At 36.6% G+C, this 18326-nt stretch overlaps 1 protein-coding gene across 5 annotated transcripts in view; it reads right to left on the reverse strand.

Annotated features, from left to right (window-relative positions):
- Positions 1-18326, reverse strand: part of TNPO1 (transportin 1) — a 56215-nt gene that overhangs the window by 14164 nt on the left and 23725 nt on the right. For all 5 annotated transcript variants that reach the window (XR_012649028.1, XM_075020877.1, XM_075020880.1 and 2 more), the window contains exons 6-14: positions 17523-17656; positions 14993-15074; positions 14175-14297; positions 10615-10733; positions 8082-8142; positions 7255-7423; positions 5224-5376; positions 3846-4071; positions 998-1169 (exon numbers count right to left, since the gene is read on the reverse strand). Coding sequence is in view for 4 of the 5 variants with exons in the window: in XM_075020877.1 (XP_074876978.1) it covers positions 998-1169; positions 3846-4071; positions 5224-5376; positions 7255-7423; positions 8082-8142; positions 10615-10733; positions 14175-14297; positions 14993-15074; positions 17523-17656 (1239 nt within the window). In the remaining variant the exon portion in view is untranslated. The remainder of the gene's footprint in view (positions 1-997; positions 1170-3845; positions 4072-5223; positions 5377-7254; positions 7424-8081; positions 8143-10614; positions 10734-14174; positions 14298-14992; positions 15075-17522; positions 17657-18326) is intronic.

Consider the following 18326-nt stretch of genomic DNA (forward strand, 5'->3'; position numbering starts at 1 on the left):
GAAGTAATTCCCCATCTCTCCAGGATGCACTTCCCCCTTCTGTATAAAGCTGTTGCATATTCCCTGTCACTGCACAGCCACAGTCACAAGGACATTGAGCAAGGCACCCCTATAGTGCTGTTTCTCCCAGAAGGTATCTAAAGAGCCAACAGAAGTTGCCAGCTAATGCTATGTCCAAGGATACAAAATTCTAAGTGACTGAAGAAAGTCCCACCATTACCAGGAGCTCCCATTTAGCTTCCGCCTGGTACTGTCAAGGTGGCCAGGACCAGAGAGAGACTGAAAGAGTGGTCCTTTGATGGTGTGGGGTCTTGGATGACAAGTAAAATGCCATGGAAACAACTCAAATTGTTTTATTCTAATGTGTCTATTTCATGTGAAGCACTATAGAGAAATATAACAAGTTTCAGTAACCATCATAAGAAGATGCACACGACACGTACACATGTTCTATTAATTAATATATGTACACCCCCCATATGTGCCTATGTGTTATCTGTGCTTTGTCCAAAGGATTCTGTGTTTTTATATACAAAATGAATGCCTGTCTAACTCTCTGATAAAGCAATTTCTAGTGATCGTGTGCTCCAATACATCGGAAAGAGATACAGAGAGCAGCTTAGCTATACTTAAAGTGGTTACAAAAAAAAGTGTGGTCATTAGAAATTAAAACACATGTTCCACCAATTTCTCTGAAGTTCCATTTCATAGCTATATTGATATATGCATCTCCTCCAAGCATGAGAAAAAAAAAGTCACAATGAGAAGCACATTTCACAAGCCACTACACACATAATTGTTTATTAAAAAATGGCAAATATTTGTGCAGTGGGAAAATTACATGCAGTCTATGTACTTTACCTGTATTTAGTATTATCAAAACCTACACAGAAATATCAGCATTTCTGTTTTAAAACATATAAAGCACGCTACAAAAAGCATTGAACCAGTTTTTAAGTTATGATGAGCGCTTCTACAGAAAATAAGGTATACTCACTGGTTTATTTAGATGATGTCCTACAGAATCTGCTAGAGTTCCTATAGCATCATAAAGAATGAGCAGGTTTTTATGCTGGTATTTACTAAATGCAAAGACCAAAGTATCAAGTATATATGCAAGATAAGGAACAAGCTCTGTACAAGCCTCCTCTTCTAGAGTAGCAAAGGCACTGAGGGACAAAAAAACAGGTCAGTTAGTATCTTGGAAAAAACAAAACAAGACAACCCCCAAATACCTCACTTCCCATTTCTGTTTAAACATAAAACTGTATTTAGTCCTCAAATTCACCCAAATTATTTTTTCAAAGTGGTATTACTGAGATAACCTTGATCTATTTTGATTGAACATGTAAGGATTCAGCTCCTACATTGCGATGAAAAAAATTTAAAAATATTGCTGTAAAACTCATTCTGTATAGACAGGAAGCCCCCACCAAAAAAAGCATTACTGTACACAAGTTACAATATACTAACTGAAATATTAGGAACCATAACAGAAACTGTTTATGTCAATCTTTAATGTATGCTGTAGCTGCACCTAGAAGCCCTAGTACTGTTGTGCTGGTACAATGCCAACATCAGCCCATAGTCTCAGCAGTTCACCACACAGAAAAACAGATACAGAAAGACATGGAAAATCAAAAGCAAAGACAGGGCATGAACACTTTTAGCCAGCCTTGGTCAAAGCACACATCATGGCATCATGGCAACTTTTCAGGTTGTCTGTAAAGTGTTTGAACAACAGCATTAAAAAAAAACAACACCCAAAACCAAACCAAAAACTCCCCACATGCCAGACATGCTGCTGCAGAGAAACATTAAGGAAAGGAAAAAATATGAGCTACTGAAGATTTAGTGGTCTAGCTTGTGTCAACAGGATTATTATTAGCCTGTCCCTGCACTAAAAATGCATGCATCACTGTATGAGGTCAACAATCACCTACTAGTGTGCTACCAAATACAGAAATGGCTTTTTCTTAACACAATGCAACTGTGAACACTAAGTGGCTAGCTTTCTTATTTATTTATTATATTATTATATGAAGTGTTCTTTCAGAAAGGCATATGATGTGAGCAGGAAAACATGTTTCAGTAAAATATCTTTTTGGATGTCACTAACTAAAGGAGCAGTTTCTCAACAGTATAGAAATGAACATTAGACAACTGCTATGATAGAAGTTAGTGATGAAAACATACGGCATCCTATTACATATTTTCAATTTGGTAGACATTCTGTGCAACTGTTCACAGCAGGGATGCAGCTTTTTGCTCCTCTCTAAGAAGGATCATTGTATTTCACTGCAATTTAGAAAGCTAGTAAGTATGTTTTGACTTGTAACAGCTCTACATTTTCCTTGGAGTTTCCCAAATGGTTTAATTTTTAGCTGCAACTGTAATTTTAATGTATCTCTGCTCTAAAGAAAACATTTCAAAACTTGCTATAAATCTGACATTGAACTTTAAATTAAAAAAAAAAACACCAAAAAACCCAGGTGTATTGTTATTTTTAATATTTCCATTTTATCTCTTTCTTACTTTAACAGTTTCCACTGCCCATTGCACTTCCTTCATAAACCCTACATGAGGTTATTTAACAACTGCAACGCAGCTGTGTTCAACTACATGCACATTTCAACCATGTTTTGGATAAGGAAGGTATGAACAGAAGTGTGGGGTTGTGTTTGTTGTTGGGTTTTTTTTGTGTAGGTTTTTTGTTTCATTTTGTTGTGGTTTTTTTAATAGAATCTGTACATAATCTGATTCCTTGGATCTGAAAATACATAAAGCAAGTAGTCTTATATAACCATTTTCCTGCTTATTCAGAAAGACTATCACTATGAAAAGACAGAGCAGAGCAGGTGTTAAAGCTCCCGAAATTTGCTAGCCCAATGTCTGAAAAGTTTTAGACAAAAAGGAAACTGTTTAATACTCAAATCTTACTAACTACATTTCATTAAATTCATTGTATCCATTCTCAGGCAAGGATACATCTACTCCTTTTGTGCAAAGCTTAGCACAAGAACTTTGACCTCAGTCTTGTCCTTAGGCACAACTGGTATTTGGGGGTTGTGCGTAATAGTAACAACAATAATAAAAAATTTGCATGTTTTAAGTGTTAAGAATACAGCCAGATGCAGATCTAACTTTGCTTTACAAAGAAACCTTCTCAGCAGTCTGCAGTGTACACTCCTGTCCCACACAAACTGACATGTAAAAGCTTTATTTTATGAGCTTCCTGAACAAGAGGTACACCCATTCCCATTCTATTAATGGTGTCTCCACTAATGGAGTCATTAATTATTGTTTTTTAAAATATCAGCAGACAAGGGGGATAAGGGAATCTTATCTCCCAGGACCTCCCTTCAAGAGAAAGATAATATCCCTTGGAATAATAATAACCCAAATGTTTTGGTAATCTTGAGCTAAATATAAACAACCTCAGTAATCCAAAGACAGGATAGTTTTCCATTGCAATTAGTACTGACCTTGTTCATAGGCATATTAAAAAAAGCCAGATTTCTGGTAAATGAAACAGCGTATATTGAAAATAAACAAGTGTCACAAACAGATAATTTCTTTTACTACAATAAATTATTTAGTTTGCTGATTCATATACACTGAAAACAAACCTGGACATGAGAAATACAAATGAACCTTCTTCATGTTATTACAATTCAGAGTAATTTGTGACTACTCCAGAAGCTCCCTCTACTCCAATTTAGAAGCCAAAGAAATATATTAAGAGCTAGAAATAGAGTCATGTATTCATTGATAAAGGCATTAAAATAGTTTCCCAAGAAAAAGCAGTGTCATCGATAGTGCTTTTTGCTTAAGCTTTGGCTTACCTGCAGGCAGCTTCTTGTACTCTCTTGTTGCTATCCAGGATACGCTTTAACAACTCAGTCATTAATGGCTTCAAGTATGTGTCTGGGGGTTGACTAACTACCCAGTGTGCATAGCGACTAAGAGTCCAGCATGTAATGGAGCGCACAAGAGCCTTTTTGTCAGAGAGGCACTGAATAAGGTGAGGGATCAGCTCAGGAAGATATGGAATCATACCCTGCATGCAGCCTAGAAGGAAAAATACAGCTATTGCAGTACCAAAATTAACAAAAAGTTCTATTGTTTTCTGTTTCCTAGAACAGACATATTTTCATTCTCTATCACATAGGAATATATTTTAACAATATACAAAGTAAGCCTACCTAATTTATATTAAGTCCTAAAAAGAAACCTTACATAAACAATAATTAAAATCCCCAATTAAACTTGCCTTCATTTCAACTACATTTCTACTTCAGTGCTTCCCCTATCTCCAGACATACTGCTATATTAAATGGAGAATGGCAAGTATATCCAAATAAAATGAGTTTTTAAAGCTTTGAGGTCCTACGTCAGCCTACTCAGAGTAATCAAGACAAGAAGTAGAGAAAGAGTAGGTCTTGACAACAAATAATCAAATCATTAAAAAGAATTCCTTAAGAAATTTAAATTTCTTATTGTTTTCTCCTAATATCATACAAATACTGACCAGCAATTAAGGCTACACGTTTCAAGTCAGCAAGGGCAGTAATACACCAAGATCTGCCAGAAGTACTAACTTTTACCTTGCTTGACTGAAAAGCAGAACCAACAAAGAAGTCTTCTAGTAACAAAGAAAAAAAGTATGTTCACTAGGCACTGTGGGAAAAGAAAATCCAGGCATGGACCTGTATTCCTTCAGCTTGCAAAAGGGACAGAGATGCTGGAAATGCAGGCAAAAAGTTAAGCAAGACTGTGAGTAAGTACAAAGGAATGGAAGTTATCATATTTGAATTAGAGAACCATCCACAAAAAGCAGCTCAGGGCAGTGAAGTCACAGAAGTGGTCTTCATTTCTGAAAACACTTGAATGAAACATAAGGCTCAAATTTATTAAACATTATTCTTCTGTGAAATTAAGGCAGTATTTCATGAGAGAGCAATAAATATATGCTGCAGAGTTAAGAAAGGGAGAAATAAAAGAAATTATCTAAGCTACTTAGCCTCCCAAGCATGCATAGATTTGAAAATGAAAAATCAAATAACTGCAGTCACCAATTGGTAGATGTAGAGATAATCACCAAAACTGAACGACCTAAGGACATACACTTGTTTGCATATGTAAATTTACCTGGAAGGAATCACAGAGCTGCTTTAGAACCAATCAAAAAATTCAGCAACCTTATAACCACTGTTGCCTTACCTTCAGCAATTGCTCCAAGAACAAGGATACCAGATTCTTTAACTACCCATTCGGGATGGAAGAGCAATTCCTTCAAAAGGGGCAAGATGTGTGGCAGAAGTTCATCGCGAAATACATTGGCTAGGACATCTAGAGCAGCAGCAGAACATTTCCCTGAGGGGAATTAACAGTGTTAATCTCTGCTTATTATACAAGTAGTTGTAGTTAGGCAATGTAATCCTCATCTTAAATTTGAGCTGCCAGTCTCAGGGCATTTGGAGGAAAGACACTTCCATTTCATTACAATATACAGTGATCCACTGTGCTCTGGTGCAAAGCCACAGCTGTTAGAAAGCCAGTTTTGCAGCACTTAAATAGCCACCAAAAGGACTTACACATTGGGGATATCAAAACACTCACTGACAGGAACAACACCATTAGATTGCAACATTATACACACGATGTGATTTCAGGATGGTGTAACACTAAGGAAGAGGGAATGGCTGTGACATGAATGTAACATATTGGAGAAACTAAGGAGAAATGGCCTAAAAATACTAGCATTTGATTCAAAAGAAAATGGTCAAACATGATCCGTGTCTCAAAGTAAAAAAAGGCAAAATCATCCAACTCTAGAGACTGAAAGGACTTCGCTGGCCTCTGCTCTGAGCTTTTATACCTTACTCCTATTCTGTGATACAACAATATGAAGAGGAAGACCTCAAAATTTGTTTGAAAGTTTTAATCCCATGTTTTTAGCAAACAAAACCTCATAAAAGAAAAATCAGGAACAACTTCAAAACATGTTTCAGAAATCCTTACTCTGTTTTTCTGCTGTGGTGTTGTCATTGTCCTGGTTTCAGCTGGGATAGAGTTAATTGTCTTCCTAGTAGCTGGTACAGTGCTATGTTTTGAGTTCAGTGTGAGAAGAACGTTGACAACACACTGATGTTTTCAGTTGTTGCTAAGTAGTGTTTAGTCTAAAGTCAAGGATTTTTCAGCTTCTCATGCCCAGCCAGCAAGAAGGCTGGAGGGGCACAAGAAGTTGGGAGGGGACACAGCCAGGGCAGCTGGCCCAAACAGGCCAGAGGAGTATTCCATACCATGGGATGTCATGTCCAGTATATAAACTGGAGGGAGTGGGGGTGGGGGGATCACCGCTCAGGGACTAACTGGGCATCAGTCAGCGGGTGGTAAGCAATTGCATTGTGCATCACTTGCATATTCCAATCCTTTTATTATTACTATTGTCATTTTATTAGTGTTACCATTACCATTATTAGTTTCTTCTTTTCTGTTCTATTAAACCATTCTTATCTCAACTGACAAGTTTTACTTCTTTTCCCAGTTTTCTCCCCCATCCCACTTGGGGGGGGAGTGAGTGAGCAGCTTCGTGGTGCTTAGTTGCTGGCTGGGGTTAAACCATGACAAAGTCCTATGACCCACACACAGGACATCAGAACTGTGGTTTCCTCACAGCTAACTCCTCTTTTCACAACTAAGGTACTATATTCTGGTCAGAAGCAAATTCTTCACATAAAAAGAACTACCGGTAATGGCCGTCAGTAGTAGCATGATCACATGAAGAAAAAAAAAAAAAGAATAAAATGAAACACACAAACCAATTCTAGAGGGAAGACTGAAGTAGAAGAAAGCATTATTAAGCTTCCTCCAGTTCTCAATGTATAAGAGCTTTTTTTTAAAAAATGAAGTTAAACAGGTGATACATTACATTTTTTATGTTGTAGAATTAAAATTCTAAGTCTACAAGTGTTGTTGAATTGCATCCAGTAAATGTAGCTTGATCTGTCATATTCAAAATAAGAAATAAGCTTACAGATGGCTAGCTTTTGCCAATACAGTTACATAGTCACAGTGTCACCTGAAAGACTCCCCCTTCACCCCATCCACCAATTATGTCAGCAGATAGTTCTTTTTGCATTCAAAAGCAAAGCCTCATTATTCCTATACACAAAGTCCTCTTTTTGCTGTGGTTCTTGTATTATGCAAGTAGCTCTATTTTAAAACATTTTACACATTACTTTGACATACTTAAATTCCAGTCGGAAATAGTATCATCATCATCAAGTTCATCGTCATCATCGTCATCATCTTCAATACCATCTTCGTCATGTTGCTGAGCCACCGTCCGTGAACGATGAAAACGAGGTCTTATGTCCTGTTCACTATCTGGAATAGCTTCATCTTCTTCAACATCCCCCTGCCATCAAAATGTTTTATCAGATAAAATAGTCCAACTATATTGCTCAAGGAAGTTAAAAATGTAGTTTTAGTTCAAGATTTTATAAGCATATAAAAGATTCACATCCCACTTGTGCTGCCCAGCTAACTAAACCCACCATTGTTCCTGCATTGTGCTGCCGCATTTACCAGAAAAACAACAGAAAGATAGAAGCAGAAGAGGTAAGTGCATGCACAAAGTATCCTCCTTGTTAAGAAATTACACTTGATGGGAAAGAAATAGAAAGAAGAAATGATAGAGAAATTCCAGTACACAGACATATTCTAAAATGTAGTGATGGAAAAAGCCATGTATTCAATCTAGAAGGTGTTAGAACTAATTATGAACGTTTTTCTGGGACTGCATTGTTGCAGTAGTTCATGAGTAATAGTATGCAAGCTCTGCCTAAGTTGGGTAGGGGGGGACAGGGGAAAAACAGGAAAGCCTGCAGATTATTTTCCAACAAACATGGCAGCAGTCGCATTTAGCATTTGTAACAGCACACCTTGCCCTGGAAAGCTAATTCTCCATTGAACAGATGGTAGGCCAGATCTGCCCATTCTGGTCTGAATCATTCTGATTTATAGGTCAGAAGCTAACCAGATATTCTTACAGAGTAAAAGAAATTGATGCTCACCTTCAACAGAATAATATCAATCTCTGAATATTTCATACCATTTACCAGCACAGGTATCAGCCTACAAAGAAATATTGATACATGTCAAAATAACACATAAAAAAGCAAGCCAGCTTTCAGTTACCTGGACCATAATTTTCATTGTAACCCTCACCACCCCACCCCCCCAAAAAACCCCAAACCTTAGCCTGATAACAGAAGCTAGTATCTAAACCAAGCCCCATGCCATAAGGTTCATCAATACTTCGTAATCTGAAAAAGTGTTAATTTCAAATTGCAAACTTTTAGCTTGAGGTAGCCAGATGGCACAACTGAGTTTTAAAATTTAAAAATCCTGATATTCTTCCATATGATGAATTATTCTGAAACACCTTTCAGAAATTATTTCTAAAGCTTTTCAGTTAAGCATTCAAACTCCCATAATATACATGATCAAAAAGTTGGCTCTCACCAATAATACTTGTCACTTTATTTACTTCTGGCTGAAGACTCTACCTCACTACTCTTAAAGATGGAAGTCTAACTATATTAAGTCCTCCTATCCTCTTGTGATTGCTTCAGTAAGACAAGTCCCCAACATTGCAGAGATCTTGACTAATCTGTATTAGGATTTACTTCATTATTAAACTGGTTATGGCTATGGGACTCCAACTGTACAGATGTACAGCTAAAAAAGAGTACTAAAGGAAAAAAAGTCAAATACTTCACATAAAAACATTCTCCACAGAAAAAAAATATCCATAGAATATGTATTACAAGCCAAATCAAGCTAATAAAGACCATAGACTGACCCAGCACCAATGACGGTCTCAGCCTCTCTATATTCTGCAGCTGAGTATTGTTTTTGAAGGTACCAGGCATACAATAATATTCACACATTGCAATGGCACATTAACTTCTGAACTTTGAATGAAGGAATAGTAAATATACATATTATCACCAATTTATTGGCACTTCTGCAGCGTACTTCATGAAGTATGCAGAAGCTATGTATTTTATAAGAAAGCCTACAGCAGCAAAATGGAAGAAGCTGTTAGATACCACAGGAACAGGTTTTTAGAAGATCTTGTCACACTTTTAATTTACTATAAAAAAATTGTAAGATTATCATCAAGTATTGACAAACTTCTATAGCTCCCTAGTCAAACAGGACTCACCAACAAAGCTGCTTTCAACAAACATGACATTGAAAGATCATTAGAGAAATGTTATGTTACTCTTATTTGTTTTTCTAAACATTTAAAAGTTTTTCTTTAAAAAATATTAAAAAAATTGAGTATGACGCTGTTGTAGTGTCAATGTCCGTGTAGGCCAAGAGGTTTAATGCTAGTAGTTAACTACTAGTTAACAACTACTGTGATTGTCAGTATAAACAAGATGCATGCTGGGAAGGGGGTAGGTAGACTCAAGAATTGTGCTATCAGTCTTCTGTCTTTTGAGCTACAAGTGTAGGAATTAAGTAAAACCATTTTTAAAACTTAAAATTTTTTTCTCATAACATTGGTTCTCTTGTTTTCAACTCCTACTCCTCCACTACTGCAGTAGGTGCTTTAATCTCAATTCTCTAATTTTTAATTGCTTATGAAAACTAAAATTTTACTGATTTTTTTTAATTGCCTCACATCTATAATGCTTATTTTTGCTGAGAGCAATGCATCTCTTCCACCTGTGATTCTATTCTTCCACTGAAGGTCTTGAGAGAACTGCCCTAGTAATTTCAGAAACCTTCCATGCATATATAAAAACCAAAGAGTATCCATTTACTGGGAACACTGCAGAATTCATTTCCTATTGCAAAAGGCTTCCAATTAGTCTGGAAAAAAAGTTACAAGCACTGTTGCAGACATGCAGATGTTTAGGTCTCAAACATGGATATTCATTCCCATTCAATTAAAGATCTACATTTTGAGGCATAGGGTAACTTTTGGAAACTTACAACAAATAGTTTTTGAAACTTAAAGTACTATCAGGCTGCAGAAGTATGAAGGAACACATTGTACGTGCTTTTTTCAAGTTTAAATTGAAATAGCAATCAATATAAAATTGATTCCTAAATCCAAGTGATGTCATGCTGTTTTGTTATGTTCTTTATAAAATGGGGAACCCTTTGTGTGACTCTGCACACAGAAGCATCACACACACATGCTTACATCAGCAGTAGTCAAGACAACATGCTGATGGTACACCAGCTATCACAGATAATGTCATGTGGAGATGTTTGAGCTTAAGTGGATGTTAGCACATCTTTGCATCCATGTGAAGCTTAACAGCCTATTAAGCTTAAGGTAAAGCACCACAGCGACACAGTTTAGGTTGCTTCTGGAGATTACTGGGTCTGAAATCCTCAGAAGTCTTTTCAAAGAACTCTATGCTACACCCATTTTTATTATACACAAGAACTAGCTACAGGAAAATTCTTCTAGGTAAACTGCAAGCTAGATACAGTCTCTATAAGAGTAACCAGGCACAAGTCAACTGAACTTTAAAGATTACTATTTCAAAATAAATAGGACTTGTAATTCTTAATACTTACTTAGTAAGATGCCGACATAATACATCTTTACAAATTGGCTGTTCAGCCAAAGTCAGCCAGAACTCACAAGCCTCCAAAGCCACATTTTCATCTTGGTCCTGGGTCCTTTGAAGCATGTACTACAAAATATAAAAATAAATCACTTGTATAAGATAGAAGTTAAGTGTCCAGAAGAAGCTACCAACATTGCAATATGTGTTTGCAAAACCAGACTATGCTACAATAGCAATTTTGTTTCTTTGGGGCAAGGGAAAGAAACAAACATAAGAGAATACTTAAAGCTATCATGAGAATAAGCTAAGATACTTCTTTCTTAATGCTAGATGATTCAGATTCTAAATTTCTTCATTGTCTAAGTGAGAACATTATTACCAAGAAACTGTAGAGAGTCAAGATAAACAGCAGTTTCCCATGAATAGATTTTTTTATTTTTTACTCCCCCTTTGCACTTTTGAATAAAAAGGTACAAATATACCCTTAATAAGATGGAAATAAAAAGTATTTCCAGTACTATAAAAAAGTTTTCCTTCCAAATCTTGATTACCTGACAGGATGTAATTAAGTAGAACGCATAATGGGGAGGGGGGGTGGGGAAGGAAGTCTCACATTTTTCTAGCATGAATGGTAATTCAGACGTTCAGTATCAAATCTTTAAGCTTGCTATTAAAATTTAATCTTTATTCAACCAAAAATAATCAAATAACCTGCATAAACAAAAAGCCTATGTAGACTACTACTACATCAGTTTCTTATACACAACTGCCAAAACAATTTAGGGAAGACTCTTGCAACTTCCAAAATAGTAATTTCTGCATTCTTCCATGCCAGCCCTTATTTCTGAAACAGTTGGTTGTCCCATTCCTTTTAGAAAGTCTCATGGAAGTCCATGCAGCTACCTTTCCTCATACATGGATTTAGAATAAAAGAAATACCTTTTCAGTTGCTTCAGAATACCATTTAATTTTCAAAATTAAATAGAATGGGGAGACCTTTGTTATCCTTATACATTTCAGGGATGCAAGACTTGCCATGAACAAAACCCCTTTCTACAGAACTGCACTAAGTTGCAAACAGAAATCCTGCTCTGTTCCAAGTTGTCAACAGATTGAAGCTCAGAAAACTTGAAAAATGTCCTACTCATGCAAGCAAGGCTTCCTTAATGCACCTTAAAAATTAAGAGATTTGGCATTTTCCCGACAGGTCTTGAAAGTCCACTGTTTTGTTGTGGATTTTTTATTTGTCAGGAAGACAAAAACAGAATGACAAAAAGCAATCCGCTTGAAGATGCCCCTCACACTGCCGTTTCCTCTGTAAGTATCTGTTATAAGTATTATACTATATGCTGCATGAAGTTAGATAGCAGTAGATTGAAAAGGCATGTAAAATAGCCATACACACTGACGCTAGTAATAAAGCAAAATGGGAGAAAGGTATTTGAAGGCTTTTTTTTTTTTGATATTATCATGCCAAATTTAATAAGTACTTTTAATGGTAAGCTATACAGTTCTACTGACTTAAGGCAATGCAAATAGTTGCTTTGTCACAATGAATTACAAAATAGCATAGGAAGATTATTCAGTACAGTTTGGTGTACTCTATAGCATAAACAATGTTGTGTTAGTCTTGTTAAGTCAAACTGTCAAGAAAAGAATAGTGGGATACACAAAGTATTAAGAAGAACACATTCTTTGAGCAGTAACAGACATGTCTATCTGAAGAAAGCAACAGGATGTAAAAGTCAAGATTCCTACCAAGAAAGATCTTAGGAGCCACATGTTTGGATAAATAAGCTCTGTAAGCTTACAAGTGCAATCTAGTAATTGAAGTATTAGGTTGGTCTACTCCTGGCATATCCTGTTATCAAGTTCCCAGACAAAAAAAAAAAAAAAAAAAAAATCAAACCAAAATACCCACATCTGCTTCTGCTCACCTGGAAGTGCATGCTCAAAAAACCCAATGAAATCCAAACTCAGTCATTCCTGTATGCTCCAGGGATTTGGCAAAAAAGTTTAAACCTGTCTGCTTCAAATGCATGACCTTCTTAGAATCACTACTGGATCATTAATATTCTTAACCACTTTAAAAGTGATTCTCCATAAACATAAAGAACATCACATAAATAAAAGTTTCTCTCTCAAGACTTTCTTCACTTAAGAGCAACCATCAGCAGCAGCACTAAGCCTGGAGGCATTAAAGCCTCAAAGGTGCAAAACCCGACTCATTTGGATGCTGAACAATAGTCAGTTCTGCAATATTATATTTGCAGATACCAGGATGTATACAGAACTGAGAAAATCAGTAGGAGTACACAGTAGTCCCAAAACTGGGGGGGGCGAGGGGGGAAGTCTAAACTTTGTTACAGAACGCAAAATCACTACTACTGTCTTTTGTAGAGAGGAAGCCTAGTAATAGTTTTCCCAACAACAAAATACCAGATACAATAAGAATACTATCTTGGATCTTTTTCTGGTTGGTGACATCATTTCTACCTACAAAGTCCAGAAGTTCCACACTGATCTTAGAAGGGTGAAGAGCCAGAGAAGCTATCACTTCTTGACAATATGATCTCGAAAGCTTTATTCTGTCTCAAAAAGAAGTATCTCTCAACCAACCAACCAAAAACCCACCACTAAGTACCAACAATCCTTGCTTGTCTTACATTATATGAGAACATGTCTGCTAAGACTGATGCCATGGAATTCCAGACAACATAGGAAGACTAGACGGCAGGCCAAGTCTGTCAAGGGTGACCTCAGTTTTATGCATCTCTAATACCTGTGTATTAGGAGCAAAAAAACCTTAACACTTTCCTTGTGCTGTCTGGGTACTGTTCTTACAGAACTTGACACTGGGTTATGACCCACCTGTCCACATGAAATCTGCATGAGAAACATTATGATTTTAGCTGTATTTCCAGTCCGGCAAGTAGCATATGTAAACACTACCTAGAAACTGCCAGTACTTCCCAGAAATGTTGAAATTACAGCTCAGTTGAGCAGACAAAAAAACCAGAGCAGATTGGTCCTCTGGTAGATAAGTGTGCACTTAGAATGCTAAAGGAACTATCGAATGACATTAACCTCTACAACTAAATGAAATGGGAGGCAATGTTGTTAGTAGCTCAAAGAGCACCTCAGCTATATAAAATAACATGCCTTATCCTTGTTGTGGTCAACACATCAGAAAAAAGTGACAGCTTCAATGTGTGAACTGTAGCAGTATCAGCACTAGCACTAGATTTTTACCATGATCTTCTCACTTGGGGTCAAGCAATGCCTCGCTGCTCCATAGTATAGCTGATTCTGGCCATTTCAGGATCAATTAACTTAATGAGGAATAAACATGAGGAATAAAATGCCATTTGCATTGCCTGTCAAACACAATGTCAAGTTGGCAATTAGCCAAGAAAGAAGTTCTTCAATCTCAGTCTTGAAGGAAAATGAAGAGTAGGCAAGTGCAAGAATAACATACTTCTTCTGATAAATGCTTTTTTTTATTTGTTATTATTTCTGCAAGCCCAAACAGGTTTTTCAGCATGCAATCTGGGAAATGAGACTCACCTCAACTATACTAATCATATGAGGAAGCAGGCGATCCATTCGAACTTCCAACAACATTACCAGAGCACGGCAAACATTTTTGCGTACTTCAGGCTCTTCATCACCAGCCAGTGCAAAAAGGTTCTGTTGGAAAGTAGTACCAGTTGAAAAGCCTCAGTTCATCTAGTTCAACTTGCACTTAAATTGACATTACTGGCAAACTAAAGTATGCAAATATGTACTTCTATACTCTCCCACCCCACACCTCCAAATACCATTTTATTTCTTAAAGACATATGGTTTAGCAAATTAACTCTATAGACTCTCAATGCGTGTTCTACACATAACCAAAATGTTGCATAATATCAGCAATGGCACCAGAACAGTATTTCTTGGATTTTTTTTTTCTCCTAAACAGAAAACTCCATCAGTACATAACAGCAGCAAATCAATACCACCCTTCTAATCCATGTTCAGTAGCAGTATTCGGAGAGACCCAGACAGGCTCAGTGACATGATGATCCTTGTACTGCATTTTCCATCACAAGTGACAGACTACTGCCATTACTTTTACACCTTTATGCAACAAGAGTTTCCTCTACTTACGAAGTAGAAGCATCTTTCAAAATACTATTTCTTGGGCTTGGAGAGCACTTAGACTAATAAACTGTAAGCACAAGCATACAGAATGAACTTCAATCCATGGGGACTGAAGCTAAGAACGGGCAATCAGAAATAGGGAGTTTGGGGGTAGAGGTGGTTGTAAAACATAATTCAAAACTATTGATAAATCAGATGTGTAATTTTACTCAACCCTCCAACCAAGAATGCACACCCACCTCAATGAAAGAATCTATGTGCAACATAAGAGCTTGAGTTCTGCTGATGATAAATTGATTGACACATGCAACAGCATGAGACCTACAAATGGAACAGTTAAAATATACATTTTACATGAGTTGAAAACATTTTCTAAACTGTACATAGGCATCAAAAACATTAGGAAGCAATTTACATTATCCAAACATGATCTAGAGGCAAGAGGGAACAAATCTGCACATCCATAGTACTACCAAGCAAAACGACTAATCCACATTTAACTGCCACCTTATACTCTGATATATCTAACAAATATTTTAAAATAAAGTACTCAGTAAATAAAAACCAAAGAAGGATGACTATATCTAGCATATTTGTTCTGAACAGTATGTAAGGATGTTCTTTTTCAGTGTATTACAACTATTGATCTTCTCAGATACTAAACAATTCCATACATGTCAACATGAATGAATTTTAGCATGCCCTTATTAATTTTTATGTATCCAACTGCCTTTGCAATATTTTTAGTATTTAGTGAGACCACTATGTGTCAACAATATAGCTGCAGCTTAGAATAAACACACACTTGTAGTAGGATACATACCAAAACACTTGCATTAGAAACATATTAAAAAATGAAGCATTGGTTCTTCTATTCCATTTCATGCAAAGCCATTACTTACAGGGCTTTTTCAGTCTCAGAGATACAAAAGTCAAATTCCATAATTAAAGGCACAGGGCAAAATTACCTGTAAAAGCCTCTGAAGATCCATGAGAGTATTTTTACTAATGTAACTCCAAACTTCTATTCGGTTCAGACATTTCTGGTAAGACTGTGTCATAAAACATTGTTCAAAAGTTGTCTCTTGACACATTTAAATATGAAGTATTTTATTGACACTACCAAGAGTTTTCATACTTCAGCACTATGTACTGAAACCAGGCTGTGGGTCAGCAACTTGCCTGCTTTAAACTTGAAACTGGTTTAACAGTTTCAAAGCCATAAACATCTCAACATAGGAAAAAAGTGAAAGACTGTAAATGTGGCAAGGAAAAAGCATGTTTTTCTCAACTTCTCCCAGCTCCAGAGAAGTAGTGTTTATCTTTCCACAAGAGCAAGTTCATGCTTTGTTACATATTTTTCTTAGTGTGCATCTATTTTAGGTGAGTTTCTAAATCTTACTTGAATCCTTGAAATACTTGAATCCTATCATGATATATATGAAGTTATACTCTTCCTCTTGGTCTTCACCATCTACTATTGCTGGCAATAAAGAATTGCCACCACCAAGTTGTAGTATCTTTCAATACAATTTTCAAACAGGAGTTAAAGAACGCATTTCACAGAATCACAGAGAATCACAAAATTCTTGAGGTTGGAAGGCACTTCTGGAGGTCATCTGGTCCAACCCCTCTGCCAGGCAGGGCCACCTACAGCAAATTGCCTAGCACCATGTCCAGATGGCTTTTGAATACGTCCAAGGATGGAGACTCCACCATCTCTGTGGGCAACCTGTGCCAGTGCTTGGTCACTCTCACAGTAAAAAAGTGTTTACTAATGTTCAGAGGGAACCTTTTGTGTTTCTGTTTGTGCCCATTGCCTCTGGTCCTGTCACTGGGGACCACTGGGAAGAGCCTGGCCATGTCTTTTTTGCTCCCTCTCTTCAGGTATTTACATACATTGATGAGCTCCCCCAGTCCCAGCTCTCTCAGCCTTTCCTCATAGGAGGGATGCTCCAGTCCCTTCATCATCTTCATGACCATTTGCTGGACTGTCTCCAGTATGTACGTGTCTTTCTTGCACTGGACAGCCCAGAACTGGACACTGTACTCCAGGTGTGGCCTCACCTGGAAGAGGAGGGGAAGGATCACCTCCCTTAACCAGCTGGCAACACACCAGCCCAGCATACCATTAGCCTTCTTTGTGGCAGGGGCACACTGTTGGCTCATTTCAGGGTAAAAGCTACTCTTCTTTGTAATGAATATTAGCAATAATGATTTAATTCTGGAATTTTTCTTCTATCCTATACTTCTGTTACTTTGGAGATACTAATTCAGTTTTACAGTGAAAAGATGATGAACCCATTTAATTTGATTCAGCTGAAGGATACAGAGCTTTTTAAGCTTTGGTGCCGTTAAAGCAGAAAAAAAATTTCTGCAAGAACTCAGAAACTATTGTCAGCAAAATAATTTTGAGTATTCCATTCCTGAAGACGTTACAAAATGGATGCAAAATTATTCTTTCTAATCAAAATATTAAGTTCTAACTACAGCATCGAGTTTTTCAAGTAATATGCAAAAAATTAAACAGTTTGATTTTCAAAATCATAGGCTGAATGTACATCTGGAAGATGTAAAAAGAGGTGAGATTGTTGTATTAACTAAGCAGATAAACATGTAAATTACTGATGCATGGAGTCTCTGTGGATGCCTGCAGGATTGTTCAATAAAAAAACTAAGCATGTTTTAAACAGATCTACAAAATAGCAACCTTGCTGCTCATGTAAATAAAATTTTAACAGGTAAATGTAGTACAACACCTAAACCTACCTTATTTTTGGACTGCTGTGCTTGAAGAACTGCAAGAACTTAGGTATCATGATATTGAGTGGTCGGTCCAATACATCACTATCTAAAATTTCAGCAGAATCTTCACATATCTTCTGTAGAGCACCAAAAGCACCCTGTTTTAAAACAAAACAAAACAAACAAACAAAAAAACCCCTCTTTCACATTCTGAAGAAAGCAAAATTTCAGGTTTTGTACAGAACAGGTAATTTCAGCACAACATAGTAAATGTAGCTAGTTAACACAGTTAATGCAGCTAACTAAATATGGAGTTAAATTGAAAGATCCTTAAAGACTTTTTATTTAAGCACTTTACACCAGCATCTGTAAGCTCTCAAGTTGGGAGTCTGTAATGGATAAGTGGTAATGTGAATTTTAGCATTCAATGCTCATCTATGCAATCATATTTTTAAAAATGCTTAAAAGCTAGTTCTTACTTGAGAAATAAGAGTTCAGGTGCAGAAGTATCCAATTTAATTACATATCTAATTACATTTCCTTTCAAGGTTTGTTATGGGCCAAAACAGAACTCTGGATATGATGGTCAATTTGAGTTTCATTTTCAAGTGTTTTCTTTTTCTTGAGAAAGAGGCACTAAACCACTACATAACAGCATGGCATCTTGGACCATTATACTTGCTCTGAGGATTATTTTATACAAAATGCTTCACACAATTTCATGAAGACAGTATCAAGTAATTAAAATTGTGTAATCACAGATTTTTATTATCAGACAAGGCTTTTTTTGTCCTTATAGATCAAAACAGTTAAGTTGGTATTTATTTT

This window comes from Buteo buteo, chromosome Z, assembly GCF_964188355.1.
Source record: "Buteo buteo chromosome Z, bButBut1.hap1.1, whole genome shotgun sequence".
Lineage (NCBI taxonomy): Eukaryota > Metazoa > Chordata > Aves > Accipitriformes > Accipitridae > Buteo > Buteo buteo.